Consider the following 20,859-nt stretch of genomic DNA (forward strand, 5'->3'; position numbering starts at 1 on the left):
CAGGAAAAGTCAAACTTTTTAGGCTGTTATAAATCATTGTTACTGCTTTTTTTAAAGACGGCGGAGGAGGGGAGGTCAGGACTGGGGGAGCCGTGCTGTTTAGCAAATGAAAACACAGAAGCCTTTATTGTGTGGCCTCCGCATTGCTCCCAGCAGCCACAGCGCATCAGTGCGGTGATACATGAGTTCACCGCACAAAACGCCGCACAACTACGCCATGGGATGAGTTAAAAATACACCTTTACGAGAATATTGGGGCACAGGTTACATCTCGGGAGGCGAGAAATGTGCTTCAGATAAATAGTGCTTGTGTGTCACCTTTCCCCCTCATTCTCATTGCAGCTCAACATGATGTTCACAGGTAGACACAGAGGAACAGAAATACTGATTCTGAATAATAATAGTCAGTACTGATACTGAATAACACAAATACTGATAAACACTGTAAGAGCCGTCCAGTGGCACCTTAATAAAATGCAGAATTTCACACAAATTAGTAAAGGTGCTTGATCCAGAATTAAATCTTATTCCACCAAACCAGTAAATAAAATTACAAAAAGAGGATCCCCCCTCCACACACACACTGTCTTCAATGGGCAGTCAATGAGAGTTGAGAAATAATAAACCTCCCAGGAGTTCAGTGGGGTTTTAAATCAGCACTGTAACACAAGAGAGTGTCTTACTGTGAGAGCCTCAATGATCTCCGACACCTGGCCCGAGGTGTCCTGATTGTACGGGTTTTACCAGCGTGTCGAATCAGTGATGATCTCATTAGTCTCGACTAAGGAAACGAGTCCTCTGGTGGAATGAATATCCCAAAACCCTGAACCTCTTTCTTTTCTTCTTTGCTTTTTAGGAATAAGGCTGGAAACCCATGTGACGATGATGCGGTGCATTACAGTGGTCCTCACCTTGACAACATGGCATTAACATATCAGCACTTTGGTTTTCATGAGCTAAATTAGAGTTTTCCTAGTGGGGGGCTTAAAAGGAGGATTTGAAGGTGGTCCCAGTTTGAGAAAAGGCGATTCTTTTCCAGCTGTAAGAAGCAAAGCCTTTATGTGTCTTACTAATAATGACAAGGTATGACTATTGTCTAGACACACAATGTTCTCCCTCGAGCATTCATTCTACACAGTCCGTTATCTGCAAAATATATAAATAAAAATACATCAGCGAGTGATAGATTATGGCAGCGCTCTAGACACCTTTCTGCACAGCCTGTTTTTCTTTCGAAATCCAATCTGTGATCTGTAATAGAGGACATTCGGTTTCCCTGCCTGAAAATGACAGTTACGGGGAAATATGTGGGTCTGAATCCAGATGGGGAAGAAAACGACCAAATAATAAAAAAACAGAAGTGACTTCAAGACGGATATATTTGAATACAGTCCCTACAATTTGTCTTTCCTTTGTTTTTAAGATTAAATGTTGAGTGTCCTCTCCTTCTATAGGGCTGGGAAGTTACATTGTGTCTCTCTAGAAGAATCTCCTAATTGGCAGTGCCTTCTGGGAGAAGACCGTGGTGGCACAATCCAATCCTCAGAGCTCATTCCTTATCCTGACAGGACTGCACAGAACGGATGGGCAGATAGCAACCGATTGCTCAGTGTGTGTGTGTGACCTGTTCACTGAGGTAATTGGGGATGCTCTCAAACAGTGGCTTAATTGTGTGCATTCGTTTAGATAGAGCACCATATTGAAGTGCTTGTGAATCTAATTTTTTATGGGAATATAATTAGCCATCACACACTCCTTGGCTCAGAGGGGCTGTTTTTAGTGCTGGAATCAACAGAACTGAGCCGGCTCTGCACACTTTGACAAATCTCCCTCATTAACTGGAAGAGATAAAGAACTATTCTGGGTTGCAGAATCAAAAGTGAGAATAACTGCTGGAGACGGGGTTGTGTGGGATTGTGGGTGGTCCAGTCTTAAGGAGATTAGTCTCTCTGGTGAGCGTAAATACAGTACAGTCACTCTTCTCTTACCCCCGTCTGCTGTTTTCTCATTCGTTTCTGCAGCCCAGACTCCTTCCGAGTGACCCGTAACTGTTCTAGATTTAGTCATCTATTTTTGTTTGTTTGTCAATGATGCCCACTCTTTTTGTGTGGGGAACCAACTGAATCTTTTTTGAATGATAACAAAAAAGGCCAGTGGGAACTAAACGCACAACTGAGACATTTATTTCCATAATAACATATCAACAAACTATTGCTATTACCATATTGATACAAGAACCCCATCATTGCACTCAAATTCCCAGCAGATGTGCTTTCACAGTGTGGCTTAGTAGTGTGTTCCTGACACCCACAACTCTTTGTGTAAAGAGCCTATTGTTTTCAGTCCTGAGGTCTCTGTTTTCCCTGCGGATTCAGAACTTTTTCAGTACCTTGCAGGATTGTGAACACTTGTGTCCTCACTGCCAGCTCTGAGTTGGCTCACACACAGAGAACTACACTCACCTAAAGGATTATTAGGAACACCTGTTCAATTTCTCATTAATGCAATTATCTAACCAACCAATCACATGGCAGTCGCTTCAATGCATTTAGGGGTGTGGTCCTGGTCAAGACAATCTCCTGAACTCCAAACTGAATGTCTGAATGGGAAAGAAAGGTGATTTAAGCAATTTTGAGCGTGGCATGGTTGTTGGTGCCAGACGGGCCGGTCTGAGTATTTCACAATCTGCTCAGTTACTGGGATTTTCATGCACAACCATTTCTAGGGTTTACAAAGAATGGTGTGAAAAGGGAAAAACATCCAGTATGCGGCAGTCCTGTGGGCGAAAATGCCTTGTTGATGCTAGAGGTCAGAGGAGAATGGGCCGACTGATTCAAGCTGATAGAAGAGCAACTTTGACTGAAATAACCACTCGTTACAACCGAGGTATGCAGCAAAGCATTTGTGAAGCCACAACACGTACAACCTTGAGGCGGATGGGCTACAACAGCAGAAGACCCCACCGGGTACCACTCATCTCCACTACAAATAGGAAAAAGAGGCTACAATTTGCACAAGCTCACAAAAATTGGACAGTTGAAGACTGGAAAAATGTTGCCTGGTCTGATGAGTCTCGATTTCTGTTGAGACATTCAGATGGTAGAGTCAGAATTTGGCGTAAACAGAATGAGAACATGGATCCATCATGCCTTGTTACCACTGTGCAGGCTGGTGGTGGTGGTGTAATGGTGTGGGGGATGTTTTCTTGGCACACTTTAGGCCCCTTAGTGCCAATTGGGCATCGTTTAAATGCCACGGCCTACCTGAGCATTGTTTCTGACCATGTCCATCCCTTTATGACCACCATGTACCCATCCTCTGATGGCTACTTCCAGCAGGATAATGCACCATGTCACAAAGGTCGAATCATTTCAAATTGGTTGCTTGAACATGACAATGAGTTCACTGTACTAAACTGGCCCCCACAGTCACCAGATCTCAACCCAATAGAGCATCTTTGGGATGTGGTGGAACGGGAGCTTCGTGCCCTGGATGTGCATCCCATAAATCTCCATCAACTGCAAGATGCTATCCTATCAATATGGTTTAACATTTCTAAAGAATGCTTTCAGCACCTTGTTGAATCAATGCCACGTAGAATGAAGGCAGTTCTGAAGGCGAAAGGGGGTCAAACACAGTATTAGTATGGTGTTCCTAATAATCCTTTAGGTGAGTGTATAACAAAGTGAGAAGATGAGAAGAATCCAGCAAGTAGAAAAAATGGCCCGTGATCTCACTTTTGAAATAACTTTCTACAGTGTGGAGGGGAGGTAAAGGACGAGGAGAGTTGCAGATCCCCAACAACACGCTAAAATAATGATGATGATGATGATGATGATATTATGTAGCAATCAGCAGTGAGTCGACAATAAATAATGGATCCAATATATTCATTCAACCCTTGCTCAACTGCAAGAATTTAATGGCTTAAAAAGAAAGTCAGACTAGCTCCGAGGTCTCTGACCCTCTCTGGTGAACATTATTATATTTTACAATATTATATGGTAGCACTTCATTTTTAGTGTCATGAAGTGATGTTTAATATACATTTAGTTAACACAATACATATGATGTAACAATTGAATATAACTTGGATGTCTGGAGGTCAATACTTGGTCAATCAATTAACATTTTAGTAAATTACTTTGCATGCAGGGTCAGTTTGTCTATATCAGCCCAATAATTGAATCATTGATCTGAGACTGTGACCAGGATGCTATGAGCTCCACCTGGAAGGAGAAATGATAGCAAGAGCACCTGTTTTTTTTTAAATGCATTTTATTCAGAATAATTGTGTTCATTTTCAATAAATTAGCACCTCAATTCCCATTATCACAGGTCTCTCATGGTTCTATATTGGGGGGAAATCTAAACGAATCCCTTTAAAAATTTGCCAATTTTCTGATGAACACAGCAGAAACCTCAGCTATCTGTCAGAGCCAGAGGAAAAAGTAATTGCATTTCCAGTCAGGTCAGAAGGATGACGTCTCTTCTAAAAATAAAATGATAACAGTAACATTAAAGTGTACTTCAAAGAACTTGATAAAATAGTCGCACAATTAAACAATTAACCTTAAAAGAAAATGATGGTTTATTATTAGTAGTAGCAGTAATATCAGTCTTGCTGATGCTTGTGTGTATGACCTGAACTGCAAGCAATGAGAATAAGAGATATTACTACAGCACAAGTAGGTCAACAAAACACAACCCCTGTGTTCACTGCTGGTGTTGTGCGCTCTATTGCATTTCAAACTGAAATACACAGCAGACACGTGGACATGGATATTCTAGTTATAAACGTATTGCAGCTGACAGTGAAAAACAAGAACAAAACAAAACAACAACATAAATCGCTTTGTGTCCATTCTTCTTCTTAGTTGGTCAGTCTCGGCCTGTGCTGTTTGATGACAATGTACTAGTAGTTCAGCAGAGAACAAAGCAGATGCCCGAAGCTGAAATGATGTTCTGTGTGATTCTGGGAATTAAGCCCTGACCCCAGTTCACATGAACAGACCTCCAGATGCTAACCATCGGTGTGGGACGTCTGCTTCAACGTATCAGCTCAGTCGGATATTCGATTGGCTACTAAGTTTGGAGGAGGAACTTCTTACAATTTTCACAGGAGTCAAGAGTACAAACTTTGATTGATTCAGAACAATTACAAAATTGCTCTCCAACCAGCAACTATTAATTAATTTAGAAATCTACACCGATCTACCTCTTCAATGCTCTCATTTATGCCAAATGTAAAGGGTTTTACACGAACCCGAAAGCAGTGTTGATTTCCCAGTTAATTAGCAGTACATATAACAAGTTATAAAAAGGTGTGTGTTGAAACTATTTTTGTTGCTTGTACTTATTATTTTCTAAGAACTCACATATCAGAAAGTGCTGCTGCCTCTCTAGAAACTGCAGTCTCAGCAGGAATGCGGCTGATTTGCTCGTGAAAAGCCACTGTTTGAAGACCTGCAGGTAATCTTAGCTTTGTAGCCCCCTCTCCCACTAGTCTTGCTTGGCAGACTCTCGGGACTGTGTTTGTGGGTTTATTTAAATGTACTGTAGGTTCATTACCACTTTTGGAACAAACCGCTGATAGAAAACAAGGAAGTGAACATAGTGCAAAGAAACTGATAAAGATAAAAACAAAACAACCCCCCAGCCAAATCTGAAGTGTCATCCCGTGCCAACCAATATTCTGCAATAAAACAAACCCATGATCTAATTCTTTAGATTAATCCTAAAGAACACACTGTGGAGTTTACATTTAACAAGCATGATACAAATACATGATCACAGTTGACCAGGCCTCTGCATGTGACATATACATTACACTGGGTTCCTCACGGTTAACAGAGTTTTCCCTCCCCACCGAGTGAGCGAAACACTTGCTCGTAACATCATGTGATTTCTTGAACCCACTGCCATCTTCATGTCTCGGATGGGTTATAGTGGCATTCCTGACTGCAAACCACATCTTCACTCATCTGTGTTTAAAAAAGAAAAGAAATAAAGAAAGAAATGCTTCACGCACGGCAGCCACCAGCATCTGGAGCCGCTCTGACAGCGATGTAGGAGGCAGAAACTGTCACTTCATGGAGGAAGAGAACAGAAAACAGCAGCTTCAATTAAAGTGGCACATAGACTCACAAAACGAAATACATCTCCTTCGGCAGCCTATAGCTCTCCCTTTGTTAGCAACAATATCTCGTGTTACCACTCGCATTAACCTGAGCAGGAAACGCGTTTTTTTCTTTAAGAAGGCTCTTTTCATTCCCGAATCTCGAGAGTACAAGATCAAAAGACAACATGGGAGGGTAGGCTGGGTTCCCTGACAAAGACACGGGGGTGAGTTCGCAGTAAAGGCAGGGGATTGAGGTCTGGTTGTTACATAGATTCAATGTCCCAATTTATTGTGTGTGTGTGGTTTTAGCCACAAATGAAATAAAATAAGAAAAACACACAAAAAACAATGTTTCGTTTCAGCTCTGTTCCTGTCCAGGTTGGATTCATTGGAACGAGTGTACAGTGTACAGCCAGTACATTTTGAGATTCCACCCAAAATGCATGTTTTCATAGTGTAGTTGCAGGTGAGGCTTTACATTTTTAGGAGCTTATAGAAAATCAAGTTAACGATTAAGCCAAAGAGGGGGAAGAAAGTGTGGACATTGCAGTGAATTCTTCAGCGTTTAATTAATATGGGTTTTATCAGATTGTCGAGCTCATGGCTTGACCTTCGCTGACCTCCTGAAAGGACTCTTAAGTGGTACAAAGCTGAACCCGCAGACTGGTTCTGAGGCCGGCGGATTCAGGTTTCAGATTGTCCAAAGGCTAGAAACCCGAGAAATACTAATATCAGCGGACAACTTCAGCTCAGATGGGCCCCTTTGGAATAAGCGTAAAAAGACTGCATCCTCCGAGAGTAACTAAAGTCTCTGCAGAACTATAAAACATTCCCCTCCGAATTGTTTCAATGGTGCTGTGCAGGGCTGTGTTTAAGGCAGGGCTCTAGCTCGTGTGGTGAGAAGTGCTCCCCCCCAAAAGGAGAAACAATGCTGGAGGGGCTCTTGAAAGGTTGCTATAGAAACCTTCAGGTTTGGGGTTTCTCATTATAAACTGCTAAAAGTAGCTGCTGCGAGTGTGTGTTGTGAGCGTGTTTTCTCAGTGCTGTCTGATGTGGCGCACGGTGCCAGGGAGCTTAATGTAAAGGCAAGGCTTTCATTATTGCCAGCTTGCTTTTATTGTTCCATTTTCACATCTTACAGAATCTGCATAATATAAATATATGGGAGATTTGAGAGTCTGCAGGCGCTGGACGCATCAGAGTGCCTCATATTTCACCACCAAACAAGTAAACAACATATAAATGCATGCAGGGAGTAGACTGTTTTTTTCCCTTCTTTTGTTGGATTAACACGTATAAGGAAAATAATAATAATAAAAGCAAATGCAATTCTACCCCTGTGGATGCATGTGTATGAGACGAGCGGCGCAGTGTCTGCTGCCCCCTGCTGGAGAGCCGGGGCCCCGCAGCTACAGTGCGGCCGCACAGCGGGACGGTGTCGTAAAGACGGCCAGGCCCCTGTCCGTGTCGTGCTGGTGTCCGGGGTGGCGTGCGGTAAGTTGTTGTCAACATTATATTTAAACATCCACCTTTAAAAACACCCGGACAGCCCCCTGCCCCGGGACAGCACCGCCGGCAGCACTGTGCGCAGGGCCGGGCAGACACCCTGCCATCGAGCGCGGCGGGGGGAGGAGGCGCGTCTGATTGAAGAGCCGCGGTTCTGTCGGCCGCTCCGGGATCAGAGCAGCGCGTTTTCATTTGGCTACGGACCGCGGAGAGGCTCAAATCCCAAATCCACCGGCGCGGATACACAAGCAAATGCGACAATAAATGCGTCTGATGACGTCTTGTAATATCATACTGTAGCTCTAAGGATGTTGTGGCACTGAGACCAGCCCCCGCCACCCACCCAAAACCAACCAACCAACCAACCAACCATTAGAAGCGACAGCAGCCACCGGCGGTGTGTGTGGCGGCACTGAGGGTACTCAGCCCAGTGCCTTGTGCCACTCTTGCCCCTTGAGTGTTGATTCCCTCTGCAGACCAGGGGCCGAGCTCCCAACCTAGGAGACATCTGTCCAGCACTGGCAGCTCTGTCCAGCCTGGGGCTCAGACGACCTTCCTGTGCCCCCCTATAGGAGCGATCATCCGCAGCACAAGACCCCCCCGCCACTGGGAGCACCAGTACTGCTCTCCAAGAGAAGTGCATCCACCGCTCATCCAGATAGTGACCGGTGGCCCAGAAGGACAGCAGCTTCTGTTCCAGCTGAAGTGCAGGGATGTGCTCGTCTGCACCGGGGAGGGCGTGTTTTCTGCCTGATCGACACACGCAGGGAGCTTCTCTTACAGGGTCATGTCATGGCCCTGAAACGGTCGTAAAAGGGCCAGAGACCGGTCAAAAAGTCCGGTTTAGAAAATGAGTGTGCTCTGAGAACACATTTCAAATGAACGCACCCTGAGTGAAGCTATCAGGCGAAACACTCGCTGGTGAAGGAGAACACAGTGAACTCCCACAATGCACTTGTGCGACCACCTGTTCAGCCATGTCTAAACTGTCTAGTGCATCATTAAAGAGGCTTCGGTTATCTGTTTAAACACACAAATAGGTTCGCAACCCAAGTGGGAGAAAAAATAAAACTGTTGTCTGCCCCCCCAGCCCCAGAACAACATGCACACTTTTGGGTTCCAGTGATTTGACCTTCAGCACAAAAAGAGGAGTGATGTTCATTGTCATGCACTGATTACAGCCCCCTCTGCCATGCACTCCAGCTCTATAATGACAAAAAGCTCATCCTTCCTTGTTTGTTTCTTTCCCTTTTGTTCTCCCTCTCTCTCCAGCTCTGGCTCCTGCCCAGCCTTTGCTAAACACATTTCTAATCATGACAAGTGAAACCGAGGACGCTGAGAGTGAACGCTTGTCCGGGAATTATGGAGACGCGTCGTTTGAGTCGTGGCCAAGATGCCGGAGCAGAGAGGACAGTGTGGGGGGTTACAGCCGTGACTCCTTCGATTCGTTCCGCTCCGGCGACGGGTTCGATCCACCGGCGGAGAGCACGGCAAAGCACAGAGCGTCCGTGACGGGACCTGACGGTAAATCTGGTGCTCACCACCACAGCTGAGCCGCAGAGTGAGAAACACGAGCCAAACGCACAAATCCACGTGCAAAATTAGCCCAGCCCGGGACTCGTTTCATTTCAATAGTGCCTGTAGTATCAGGTTAGGGGGGAAACGACCCGGTTCAGTTTCCACAGTATTGTTTTATTTGTCACAAGCCAGTTTAGATTTTGGTGAAAAGCGAGAGGTTGGCAGCAACTGGACATATTCTACCATGAAGTGCAAACATGACTGCAAACTGGTCTGTATAGTTAAAGAAAACGTCCTATTTCCAATGGTTTAGTTGTATTATTATTGTCGTTATTGCTGCTGCTATTATAATTTGTGTGATCATTAACTCTTATTGACAGTTGAATTGCCAGTCAGAGGTTAGAGACGGTCAAGCCCCTCAGTCCCAGCCCTGTCCTGTCACGATGCCTCGAGTTCGATGTTTCATTTACTTTTTAATCAATACGATGCAAAGGGGAAATCAGCACTGTGGCTGATTATACACCCGCAGCTCTGCCAGTCCCTGTTTCAAGTCGTCAGGTCACCAGGAGTCGTCAATAAGCTGGATAGTCATGGGTCCCCCCCGCCATCTCACTCTTTTTTCCCATTCCTCGTTTTCCAATGAAGAGTTTGAGCCACAGGAGGAGAACGAGAGCACGGCCGAGGAACTGCGAGGAAAATGGGTCCGGGTTCTCCGGGGCAAAGCCTCCCTCTCTGGTGCCGCCCAGAATCGCAGATCAGACAGCCGTCCGCACCGAGGTGAGTCAGACGCCATCGCTATCAGGGCCCGGGAAGCAGAACCGAGACTCGGGCAGACGGGTTCAGACGAGGCGTCGGAGAGTGTGGGAGGCCAGAAGAACAGTCAGTGTTTCTCTCCCATCTCAGACGAGGGCTGCAGTCCCTGCTTGGACACTCAAGTACATGTCTGAGTAAAGCTGGGGGCGCACTTTGTCTACTAGTGTTTAAAGATGATTTTCTGCTACACATCTTGGTATGAAAAGGCAAATGCTCGCGATCCTTCCATAAAGCGGAGTCGGTACGATGCTTTGAATAAGCATTTTAATTTCCCTGCCTAATGGGAACATTTATCCCCATTTTGGTTCCAATTAAAACAGTTCTTCCCGAGGTTTGTGTTTAACTCGATCAACTGGAGCAGATCAGTCAGAACACAGGCGGGTAATTGAAATGGAAGGAGTGAATCTGGATGACGAGGTATTGGTATAGTCGTGCCCGGTTGCCCGTCCCTTCAGAAACTAATCCTTTTAAGTCTATAAATATTAAAGCGGAGTGAGTGGAGTCCCCAGAGAGAGAACAGGGTGCTTTCTTTCTTTCTTCCTCTTTTTCAAAGTCCTGTTTTATAACCGCAAGACAGTTTGGATCGATTGATTACAGATGTAAACCACGAAGAGCCGAGGTTTCAAACAGCTTGGAGGCCGAGGGGTTGTTTTGTGGATATTTTACTGCCTTGCAAAGTGTAACTCATTCGTACCCAGCTGCTTTCACACAGAAGACTGTAACCCAGAATGGAAGTGATGTTTTGCGAAATCACACATCACAGTCTCTTTCGGGTTTGTGTTAGTGTGGGTTAAGGACAAGTCCCTTACTTAAGTCAGATACCGGGGGGCAAAAGTTTGATGATTCATTTAGTTTCCGTCTGCTACCGAACACACTTAATAATGAAAAAACCAAACACAAATCCCGGAGTGTTTCATGAACACAGCAGTCCCACTGAACGTCAGGGTCACAGTGTGCTCAGGGTGGGTGTCAGTGACAGTGCTTTGTTATTTTGCTCCTGACAGATGTTTCCAAACTGGGCCCTGAGGAGAAGGACGCTTTGAGCTCCTACTGCAGAAGGAAGATCAGAGTCGTCCAGCAGCCCCAGAGAGCGCCCCCATCTGGAGGCCGCGGGGAACTGAGTCGGCGCATCTCGGCGGGTCGGGCGGCGCCGGGGGAATCTGCGGGCTGCGTCGTCCCGCCGCCGATGGTGTCGAGGCTGAAACTGAAGAGTTTAGTGGAGACCATGAAACAGGTAACGCCTATGGTCCGGTCTGAGAGATGCCTGAACGTCTCGCAGAAAACATCGCGTCTCGAGCCACTGCTGAGAAGCTTCCTGTCCTTTCTATGGTGACTTCATAGTCCAACTGGCACATTATATAACTGCCTCCTCACACGCCGGCTCACTACCTTTAAACCTGCGGATCTGGTTGTAATGGTACTGGCTGCTTGGTGGAGCAGATTCGACCGCAGGCCTTAGTGCTGGTAATCCACTGCAGCTTTGTTTTGCTCGGAACAGTAAATGAGAAGTTAACTTCATTACAGTGCGCGAGCTCACAGCCAGATTCAATTAACTTGTGCAAAAAAAAACAATCTGCGATAAAGAGAGGGAATGTGGCGCGATTTTGGGCTTTAATTAGAATTACTGGCTCATCGGGAGTGAATCAATAGAAGAATATAAAAATTGACTTCCCTTCCTTATTTATTCTCCTCGTGAATTTCAGCCCTGCACAAACTGTTAATGAAATCGGGGCATTGATATGTTTTAAGCCAAGTAATAATCTGTTGGAGTTGGATGGTGTTCAGAATTGCTCACCTTTTATTTTTTTCTCTTTACCAAATTCTTGCCCTCCATCGGCGGTGTGGCATCAGGCCGTGGCGGTGGACATGCACGACCCGGGCCGCTGCGGACCCTGTCTCCACACACGGGCTGCTCTCGCCAGAAACGCTTTCATCAGAACAAAGAAGACCCGACTCGACACAGTGTTGCTACAAGACAAATTCGAGGAAGCCGTCTTCACCAAGGTGTGTCTCAACACTCGATGGCATCAGGATTAGAAATACTTTATTTATATTTTACCCACAAAAACAGTAGACTTTAGCCAGTCACTAATTACACTTTCCTGCCCCTAATTACTTTGCCCTAACGTTGTTTCTACTGAGCGCTAATTGATTAATTGTACGCACAGCATTCATCTCCATCCCCACTCTCTCAGAGCTTAACTCACTTTAGATATCAATATCGTGTGACTTCTGGCAGAATAGATTTTGTTATGATTGTTTCCGGGCGGATTGATGAGTCTAATTAAGTCACAGGAGTGACACCGCAGTGTGGGAACAAAGAAATTGTCTCATTATTGCTCTTAATCTCAGCAACTGCGCTTACGCCATATATTATATAAACATATCTGTTTTCAAGTGATTGCTTCTGATTAAGCTCCTGCTCATTGATTCTACATACCTAGACAGCGCTCCTCTGCGGCTCTCGCTGCGAGAATATGCCAGGAGTGTAGCTGCCCTGCTATTGGTCTGAAAGTGCTTTTTCTCTGTTCTGCGCTCTTGTGTGACTAACATGTGGAACAGGGTGAGATGCGACCAGCCCGAGCTTTCTGAAGGCTAATGACCTCATGACAGCAGTGCTGTAGTGGTTTTACAGAGCTGGAGACTCTGGTCATTTGTGTGATTATAAGGGTTGGCAATAACGGCACGGAAATATGGAAACCGCAGGAAAGAGTAACGCAAGTATCAAAGAATTGCTATTAGTATTTCTTCATCTGTTGTAGGACCCCATCTGCCTTATTGGAGAAATACTGAGAGATCTTCCCAAGCTGTCTGACGATCCCAGTGAGATTTGGCGAGCCCTGACTACACAACACAAATGCTCGCCCCCTCGAGACAGCTGACCCGAGGACACGGCTTTCAACGGCGGAGAGAAGTAACAACGCTGGGGGAGAAATCGCACAGAGGTGTTTCTCCATCCCAGCCACAGTCAGGACCTGTAGGTCGAGGATTCCTCTCATGTTTGCGGAAATCAATATATTGACAGTTTTTTTTGTTTGGTTTTTATTAAACACACAATTTAAAATTCACAGAAGGCCAGACGAGTTGAGCGCCGAGGGAATCCACCTGGAATGAGAATCGTTGTAAAAAAAGAGATGTAGTTGTAATGGTTTGGAAAGGAAGCAACTTTAAGGTTGTGAATTATAACGATGATGAAAAAGATTATTAATATTGTGTGTTTTTAGGCTTCATGTAAAGATTTTATTGCACATATTGTATCTGTGATGAGTAACTAATTCTACACATGGGTTTAACACGGTTACATCTGGAGGCAAAGGTCATTTGTTTCAGCTTAACAAGAAGAAACTAAACACTATCGATACATTGCAGAGGGGAAACATTGAATAACTCGTCGTGTTGTGTTGTGTTGTGAAGTGAATCCAGGAGATCCTCAGCTCAGTTTATCTTGCCTGGCGTTACGTCTCCCCTTGGGACTTGTTATGGATAGTCAGTCTCCTCTGATTACATAATAAGAAGTGGCTGAAGTAGACGTTAAAGTGATTTATTCACCTCTTGCCCATATTGTGTCCAGCAAGATCTGTTTTCTGACAGAATGTGGGCAAAGAAGCTCAGTGCTGGCAAAACACAGACACTCACGACAAAAGGGACATCAGTATTCGACAACACGCTTATAATCTAAAAACAGTTGTGCCATCTGAGCAGGAGGTTCCCACAGAGACGCCGGCGGGTCTTCAGTCAGACCCAGACTTCTCGCTCCCTGGCGTTTCTGAAAGACTGGAGAGCCACGATGGGACGGGAACCGCAAGACGGCATTCATCGATTGTGAAACACAAACTCGTTCTTTGCCCCCCCACAGGAACGTGAGGCTTTGTGTTTTTTAGCTTTCTGAAGGGACAGATGCTCTGTGTTTGTGTTAAACGAAGGAGAGAGAATTAAATCTGTGTCTGAAAAATAATGAAGACAAATCTGACGTTTAGCCTTGAATGATGAGAACGAGAGTCTGACAGCCACTGAGGCAGCGAGTTGTGGCTCCAAAAGCATCTCTGAGTAATCTGGTCCATTCAGGCTTTGGTACAGATTGTATGGCCAAAGCCAAACGGAGATCTGTCCACTTGTTAGCCAGTGCAAGTGCATTCAGATGATAACAACCAACATGGGGTACGCAATATACACAATGGAAGCCAAAGGGTACAAGATGTCAACTTTGAAACCTAGCCTTGCTTTCATTGGCACGATTTAGCCACATTAGTGAGCCTGGCCCCCATATAAATGATGTTCTTTTAGAATCCTTAAACATTTAGCCTGGACCAAATCAAAGCCTTAACGTCCTAGCAAATCGCAAATAGAAAACTACCCCAACGCAGTTTATATTACACTCAGAGGCCACGATCTCCTACTTTTGAATAAATAGTGTATGAGTCAGTCATGTACAATTCGCTGGCAGTGCAATGGTGGATTTGGTCTGCGTCATCCAAAGGTTTTGTAAATACAGGTCTGTTCAACTCCAATGTTGGTTGTTTTTTTTTGTAATGTATTTATGGGTCTGTTTCCAGCAGACACATTCCAGTAATGCTACTGTTATGTATGTGTAATTACTTTTCCAAATTAATCTTCTTCAAACACAGAATTTGTTTGTTGCCCTCTGCCTGGCATTGCTAACAAAGATACTCGATTCAGCAGGATATGAAATGTAACAGATGCAGCTTTTTATAATAGTAGAAGAAGCAAGACCAATTCTGGCAGCTTAAAAAACAAACTCATCTTGGCAAAGTTTGGGGAAGGTACAGCTCCCTGTTGCTAATGTTATAATCTGAGGAGAACAAACAAATACAAAATAAATCAGAGAAAACTGGTTTGACTGCTATAAAGAGTCGATACCTTTATTGTATTGGTACATGGTTGCAAAATTGAGAGTATTAATAGTACTTAACATACATGATCCTTACAAAGAAACCCTCTTATAATCGAAGAACCGAGTATAACATAGAATAATTAAGAATATTGTCTGGTAATGTTATAAATGAAGGCTAAATATAGGTACTGTAGGCATGGTTCACAATACCTCTAAACTAGACACTGCCATGTTTTCACTGAGCCATTAGGATATTGTTGTTGCAGTTTATTTCTCTACACAGAGCAGACATGTAACACAAAAGCTACCACCGAAAAGGATAAACACCCCCCTCCCCCGGCCGCTGTGCCTCACTTCCGATGTCTCGAAGACGGAGCAGCGGCACATCCAGTCACCGAAACTACACGGCCGTAGAAAACGAGAACGCGATTCCCTCCCGGCCGGAGCGCTCCCTGCTCCACAGGCCGGCGCTTTACATGTTTGTTTTTAAAAATAGAGTCATCGTGAGATCCTGGAAAATAGAACCTCTCCTGGAAACGAGCGCCTGTGTGTTTCACCGGACGCGAGTCCCCTGAAGACATCTGTAAATAAGCAGTTGAAAAGATACTGCTCGGCACATCGGCCGCTGGGTCCCCTAAGGGCTCTGAAGCCCATCGGTCGGCTCCCTGCTGGGCTGTGGGTTGCTCTGGCCGTGGTCTCGCTCGTACTCCTCCTGGGCCTTCCTCAGCTTCTTCCCCTGCAGCTGCAGCTTGTGGCAGTAGAAAGTCACCAGAGAGGTCACGATCACGGCGCAGGCCAGAGCCAGCACCACCATCAGGGCGATGATGGAGGAGAGGGAGTCGTCCGCGTGTCTCGGCGCCGCCACGTCCTGGGTGTAGTTGGCCGCGGAGACGCCGGGGTGAGCGTCGCCCATCTCCAGCGGCACGGACAGGGAGCTCCCCGGGACTCTGGGCCTCATTGAGCCGCGCCACACGTTCCAGAAAAGCCAGAAAGGTTTTACAGTTTACATGGCGCACCTCACATCCGAACCTTATTGCCCCTCGACTCGCGGATTCTTGCAGATACACGGGGGGCTGGTGGCGAGGAAGTCACTGAGCATTCCCATGTGCCCCTGGACTGGCTGGCAGCGGCGGTCGACCCGTGGGCCGTTCTTTACTGATGCAGCCGCCCTTTCCGAGTCATTTCAACCCTGTGCCTTGAAATCCTGCCATCTTGTCGCAGATAAACAGGTTTCTTACAATATTTTTTTCCTGCAGCCGAATGAAACTGTGGCACCTTCCAGAATGAACCTTGAATGAGATTTTCGCTCGAGTTGGTTGGCAGCTCCCCAGCTCTTTATTATTAAATCCCGAGTAATAAAAGCAGCCCGGAGTCACCGCTCTTATATTAGGAGGAAGCTCACTTTATTTTTGTGTTTTCTTATATATATATTTTTGCGGTTGATTCTCTCTCGTTTTTGCTGAGCGGGCAGGATGCCGTGCCTCTGGGATTGCTCTCTCCTCTTCTTATTTATTCTCTCTCTCCCTTTCCAGGCGGCCGCCGGTTCCCTTCCCAAATGAGGAGCCGCTTCAGTCGACTTTTTAAGCTCAAAGCCGGTGGAATTACCTGGAATGAAAAGAGCTTTGAGTTAAATTAAAGTTTTATTTCACTTGCCTTTCAGGTGTCACATTAGCTGAGGCAAACCGTGGAGGATTGAAAAGTCCGGGGTGGAAGCGATTGATTTCATTATCGAGTTGCTCTTGCAGCACTTGACAGGGCTGGAAGATTTAATGAAAACTCTTTAATGATAGTCATGCCTTTGTGTTAAATTAAGAGACTCACAAAACCAAAAACCCATTGTGTTTGAAACCAATAGCTATAGTATCTGCTCTCAGGCAGAACTGGCAGGTGTAATCCAGGTGCGACCGCATGCTTCCTCAGGCACAATGATCGCATTATTTACTGATTCCCATTAGCAAATAAAAGCATTCAACATAGTTTAGAAATGCTTCTGTTTGCAGCTTTTTATAAATTCTGTTGCTGAAGGCAAACCCCTATCCGTGTCTGGTCTGCACCGCGTGGATTGTGTTGAACATCGCAATGAAATGTAGAGCATGAAATCAATCGGGCCGATACAGTCAGAAATATCCTATAGCTGCTCTCTGTTGCAGATCGTGTTTGGATAGAAGACGACTAGTTGTTCCAGGTTACTATTCTGACAATTTGGAAAAGATTCACGGCTTGCGAAGGTGTCCTGTATTTGAAGCACTATCATCACACGTGCTTTATCACCTTCCCAATTCACTGCACCTGAGAAAGACCCCACACTGAATTGAGACGCTCCAGGGACGGCCTGGAGAGAGAGCGGTGTTAACGACAGTGCCGTCTCGTTTTGGGCCCATGACGATGCAATAGTTTAGTTCCCAGGGTTCCCAGGAGGGAAATTAAGTTTCGCACACTCGCCACGTGCTCATCAATAAGACCAGCCTGGGAAGCTGCATCCATGGGGGTTTATTCGGATTAAGTGTCTGGCAGATGTATCACAACAAAAAAAATAATACAATAAAATGAAGAGCCTCATTCCCAGGTGACACTCAGGACTGATTTGCGTTTCTCGTTTCCCCCGGAGCCGGTTTTTGTCACATTGCTGGAGGTACAAATGATATATTGAGTGATAATAGGGCTGATATTTCATTACCATCCACTGAGGTGGTTTCTTTATGACCTTGCAGTCGTCTCTTCAGGCACCGTGTCCATCGGGAAGTCTTGCCAATGACTTCTTGCACCGCTTTTTAAATTCTTGTTCTGGATCTCCCCCTCAGTAGTTTCGTAAATGGCATTTTCATTTAGTTCTAACTGACTCACTGTAAACAATGAATCACAACACTTCAATACTGTAGGACATCCAAGAGCGCACTACCCCACACCTGGCAGGGAATGAAATATCACTCATGACTTGCATTTACTGAATTCCTACTCAAATTCAAAATCTCAAAAGGTATAATGAACATGCAATTTGTGTTGTTGGCTATCTGTTCACTTCTCACTGCACCTGAAAGGGTTACTGTCTTCCTCTCTCCGCTCTCTGGTAAAACATATTGAATTGCTAATTGCCTCATTCTGCATGATTAACAATTTATATCAAATTTATAACTTCATCTCCGAGTGTGTGGCTGTGCTGTTATGTGGGGTTAATTGTATTAAATGTGCTTACATTCCTCTCCAGCAAACAAAGAATGGAAATACTCATAAAGTACTGTATGGATGGTTTAATTATTCATGTGTCAGTTTATTTATAATCTATGAGCCCGTGTTATTGTTTCAGAACAGCAAATGTAATTCAGTGGATTGTGGGAACTGAAACGGCATTTATATTCGACAAAACCACAGAGAGGTACTATATAGTATCAGCACCCAGGCAGACTTACACTAGTTCAGTCTCAGAACTGAAATAAATCCAGAATACTGAACCGTGCTTCTGTGTTTGTACATCAAACTGATAAACCAGCAGATGATTCTTTTAATAATTAGGAACGCAGGGCTGCTTAACAGCAGGACGGATGTGTCACTACTTGACTAAACACGGCTGCCTTGTGCTGCGATATTAAAGACACCTCCTCTGCTGTAATTAGGTTCTGCTCGGCCGCCACTGACATTGAAAGTTTTGTTCGTTTGTGGGCCAGGTCTCCCGCCGCGCGTGTCGGGTGACTGCAGGACAGAGCCGGGCTTTATTGCATAATCGACAAAGTCACAAACACAGCTTCTCCTCCCACTTCTTGGCTGTCTGTAGACGTGCCTCTTAATTACTCAAACAGCCCCCATTCCTTGTGTCCTCAAAGGATCCCTGCAATGCAATTATATTTACTTCAAGGTTCACCGCTGCTCTGCATTAGCAGTCGGAGTAGCACTATAGACACAGACACGATTTATTTCTACTGTGAAATGTTTTACAATGGCAGTTAGTAACCTGAGCACCGATGAGAAAGTTCCTGAACGACCGGATACTGAAACCTGCAGAAGAAAGTTAGCAGGTAGTAATGAACCTGCTGTAAATATTTAGCAGCTACAGATATAATGTACTGCAGCTGTTTGTCTGCCTTCCTGTCGCTTCAGCAAATCTAACCACGGCGTTTGTTATGCACAGGGATGTCTCTACATTGTGTTCTTTCCAACAGACCAGTCACAGACACACATTTGAGATTGATTCTGACCACACAGAAACCTGCTGTAGTTATGGGGCAGCATTATAACTTGGCTGCTCATTAAACACAAATAGATGGAGAGTAACAGAGCAGTTTCTTTGTGCTGATTGCAGGTTATATATAGAACACATTTGTTTAAGTGGAAAAACATTTTCCTTTCTGTTCCTGCAGCAAGTCTTCAGTAGAGTCAGTAAAGCTGCATTCCTCCTGATCAACATTTAAGTCCTGACTATCAACTTATTGCTACAGCTCAGCTCTCTTAATAACAGTGAACAGCCCGGCTCCCAGCCCCGACCACAGGCAGGCAGCACACGTTTCTAATGAGCGGCACGTCCAGGTCAGTGGCTTCATTCCTGTGCCAAAGCCACACTGAGCAGGGACCGTTAGGTCCTCAGAGCCCTGCGCTGCCTTTGTCTCGGTCTTCTCACTCGGCACACAGAAATAAACCAGAGACGAGACTCACCTGAGCTGCTGAGCCCGCAGCCGTGCGCCGCGTCGAGTCTTACATGTTAAATCCAACAGGGTTCAGCTGCACAGGGGCTGCGATGGGAGAGCCAGGTGGGGAGAGCTCCTCTGCAAGGGATCGGCGCGCCAGGCAGGTCTTTATTAGACGGGGATTTGCTGAATAGGCTTGTTGCCTGTACTGCAGTCAGCGCAACTGAAGCTGCCCTCTCCCTCTCCCTCTCTCTCTCTCTCTCTCTCTCTCTCTCTCTCTCTCTCTCTGTCTCTAACTCCCTCCTCTTTCTCCCTCCCTCCCTCTCTCTCTCTCTCTCTCTCTCTCTCTCTAACTCCCTCCTCTTTCTCCCTCCCTCTCTCTCTCTCTCTCTCTCTCTAACTCCCTCCTCTTTCTCCCTCCCTCTCTCTCCCTCTCTCTCTCTCTCTCTCTCTCTCTCTCCCCCCCACCTTCTCTCTCTCTCCTCCCTCTCTCTCTGTACAGGGACCAGGACTGATTTAGGAGATGAGAATTACCTGGATCTTGTCCAAGTCTTGCTTTGCAGGGCAGGGAACAGAGGACCAGGGTGTGTGGACAGCAAAATCAAGAGAAAAGGAAAGGAAAGCAGAAAAAGGACAAAAATGACAAAAAAAAAAGTTAAGTTGGAACATTTAAAACAAAAATATGCACATTACACATTGACATGGGGACTGCAGCTGGACAGCGCTTTCTAATGTTAACCCAATTATTACCCAATTTCTTAGCAGACACTCTTATCCAGGGTGACTTACAATTGTTACAACATTCTTTTTTACATTCATCTATTTATATAGCTGGGCATTTACTGGAGCAATCTATGTAAAGTACCTTACTCAAGGGTACCACAGCAGTGCCCCCCCCACCCGGGGAATGAGCCCACAACCCTCCACTCCAGCGTCCAGAGCCCTAACCACTACCCCATAACTGCTTAACCCGTCCATGTGTCTATCTGTCTGTCTTTATGTCTATCCATCTATTTGTGTATCTACACACACAGGATGTCTCATCTATGGGGTTACCCTGAAATCTCACTGGAATACTAAAAAGTATACTAAAATCACACTCATACCTTTGACTTATATTATTATCTATTATCCCTTTTAAACATAAAATATATCTCCTGACAGGGTTTACTGACATTTCCCCCTTACTTACTCAAATGAAACTGTGTCCTCCATGCGGCTGTGAGTTACCAAGGCTCCAAGGCAGGACATTTATAATGACCCTGTACACAGCCTTCACGAGGAAGGGGATCTGTGAAGGGCAAATGCACCTTTTACTTCATGGAGTTCAGACCACTATGAACAGATACAACCTTAAAGGAAGACCTGTGGATTTATTGAGGTATTTTCGAACCTGCACTCAGACTGGTCTTGGGTTTAACTCCACATCACAC

General features: G+C 45.3%; 2 protein-coding genes across 2 annotated transcripts; one reads left to right on the forward strand and one right to left on the reverse strand.

Moving 5' to 3' along the window:
• Positions 1-7,476: 7,476 nt before the first annotated feature.
• Positions 7,477-14,466, forward strand: LOC136759707 (uncharacterized protein C8orf48). The gene is made up of 6 exons (XM_066714697.1): positions 7,477-7,615; positions 8,900-9,151; positions 9,791-9,922; positions 10,963-11,192; positions 11,810-11,962; positions 12,721-14,466. Exons 2-6 carry the CDS (start codon positions 8,941-8,943, stop codon positions 12,838-12,840), a joined length of 846 nt encoding a protein of 281 aa, XP_066570794.1. The 5' UTR covers positions 7,477-7,615; positions 8,900-8,940; the 3' UTR covers positions 12,841-14,466.
• Positions 14,467-14,811: 345 nt separating this feature from the next.
• Positions 14,812-19,694, reverse strand: LOC136759709 (uncharacterized protein C11orf87 homolog). The gene is made up of 2 exons (XM_066714698.1): positions 19,455-19,694; positions 14,812-16,415 (listed from the first exon to the last, which is right to left on the reverse strand). The coding sequence occupies exon 2, from the start codon at positions 15,766-15,768 to the stop codon at positions 15,445-15,447; it is 324 nt and encodes a 107-aa protein (XP_066570795.1). The 5' UTR covers positions 15,769-16,415; positions 19,455-19,694; the 3' UTR covers positions 14,812-15,444.
• Between the last annotated feature and the right edge of the window lie 1,165 nt (positions 19,695-20,859).

This window comes from Amia ocellicauda, chromosome 10 (assembly GCF_036373705.1).
Source record: "Amia ocellicauda isolate fAmiCal2 chromosome 10, fAmiCal2.hap1, whole genome shotgun sequence".
NCBI classification, from domain to species: domain Eukaryota; kingdom Metazoa; phylum Chordata; class Actinopteri; order Amiiformes; family Amiidae; genus Amia; species Amia ocellicauda.

What these genes read in the sequence shown, in the direction of transcription:
- LOC136759709 (XM_066714698.1), bottom strand. Translation starts at nt 15,768, where the DNA reads ATGAGGCCCAGAGTCCCGGGGAGCTCCCTGTCCGTGCCGCTGGAGATG.
- LOC136759707 (XM_066714697.1), top strand. Translation starts at nt 8,941, where the DNA reads ATGACAAGTGAAACCGAGGACGCTGAGAGTGAACGCTTGTCCGGGAAT. An exon ending in GTCCGTGACGGGACCTGACG is followed by an intron (nt 9,152 to 9,790) that starts GTAAATCTGGTG and finishes TTTCCAATGAAG; the next exon opens with AGTTTGAGCCACAGGAGGAG. An exon ending in AGACAGCCGTCCGCACCGAG is followed by an intron (nt 9,923 to 10,962) that starts GTGAGTCAGACG and finishes TGCTCCTGACAG; the next exon opens with ATGTTTCCAAACTGGGCCCT.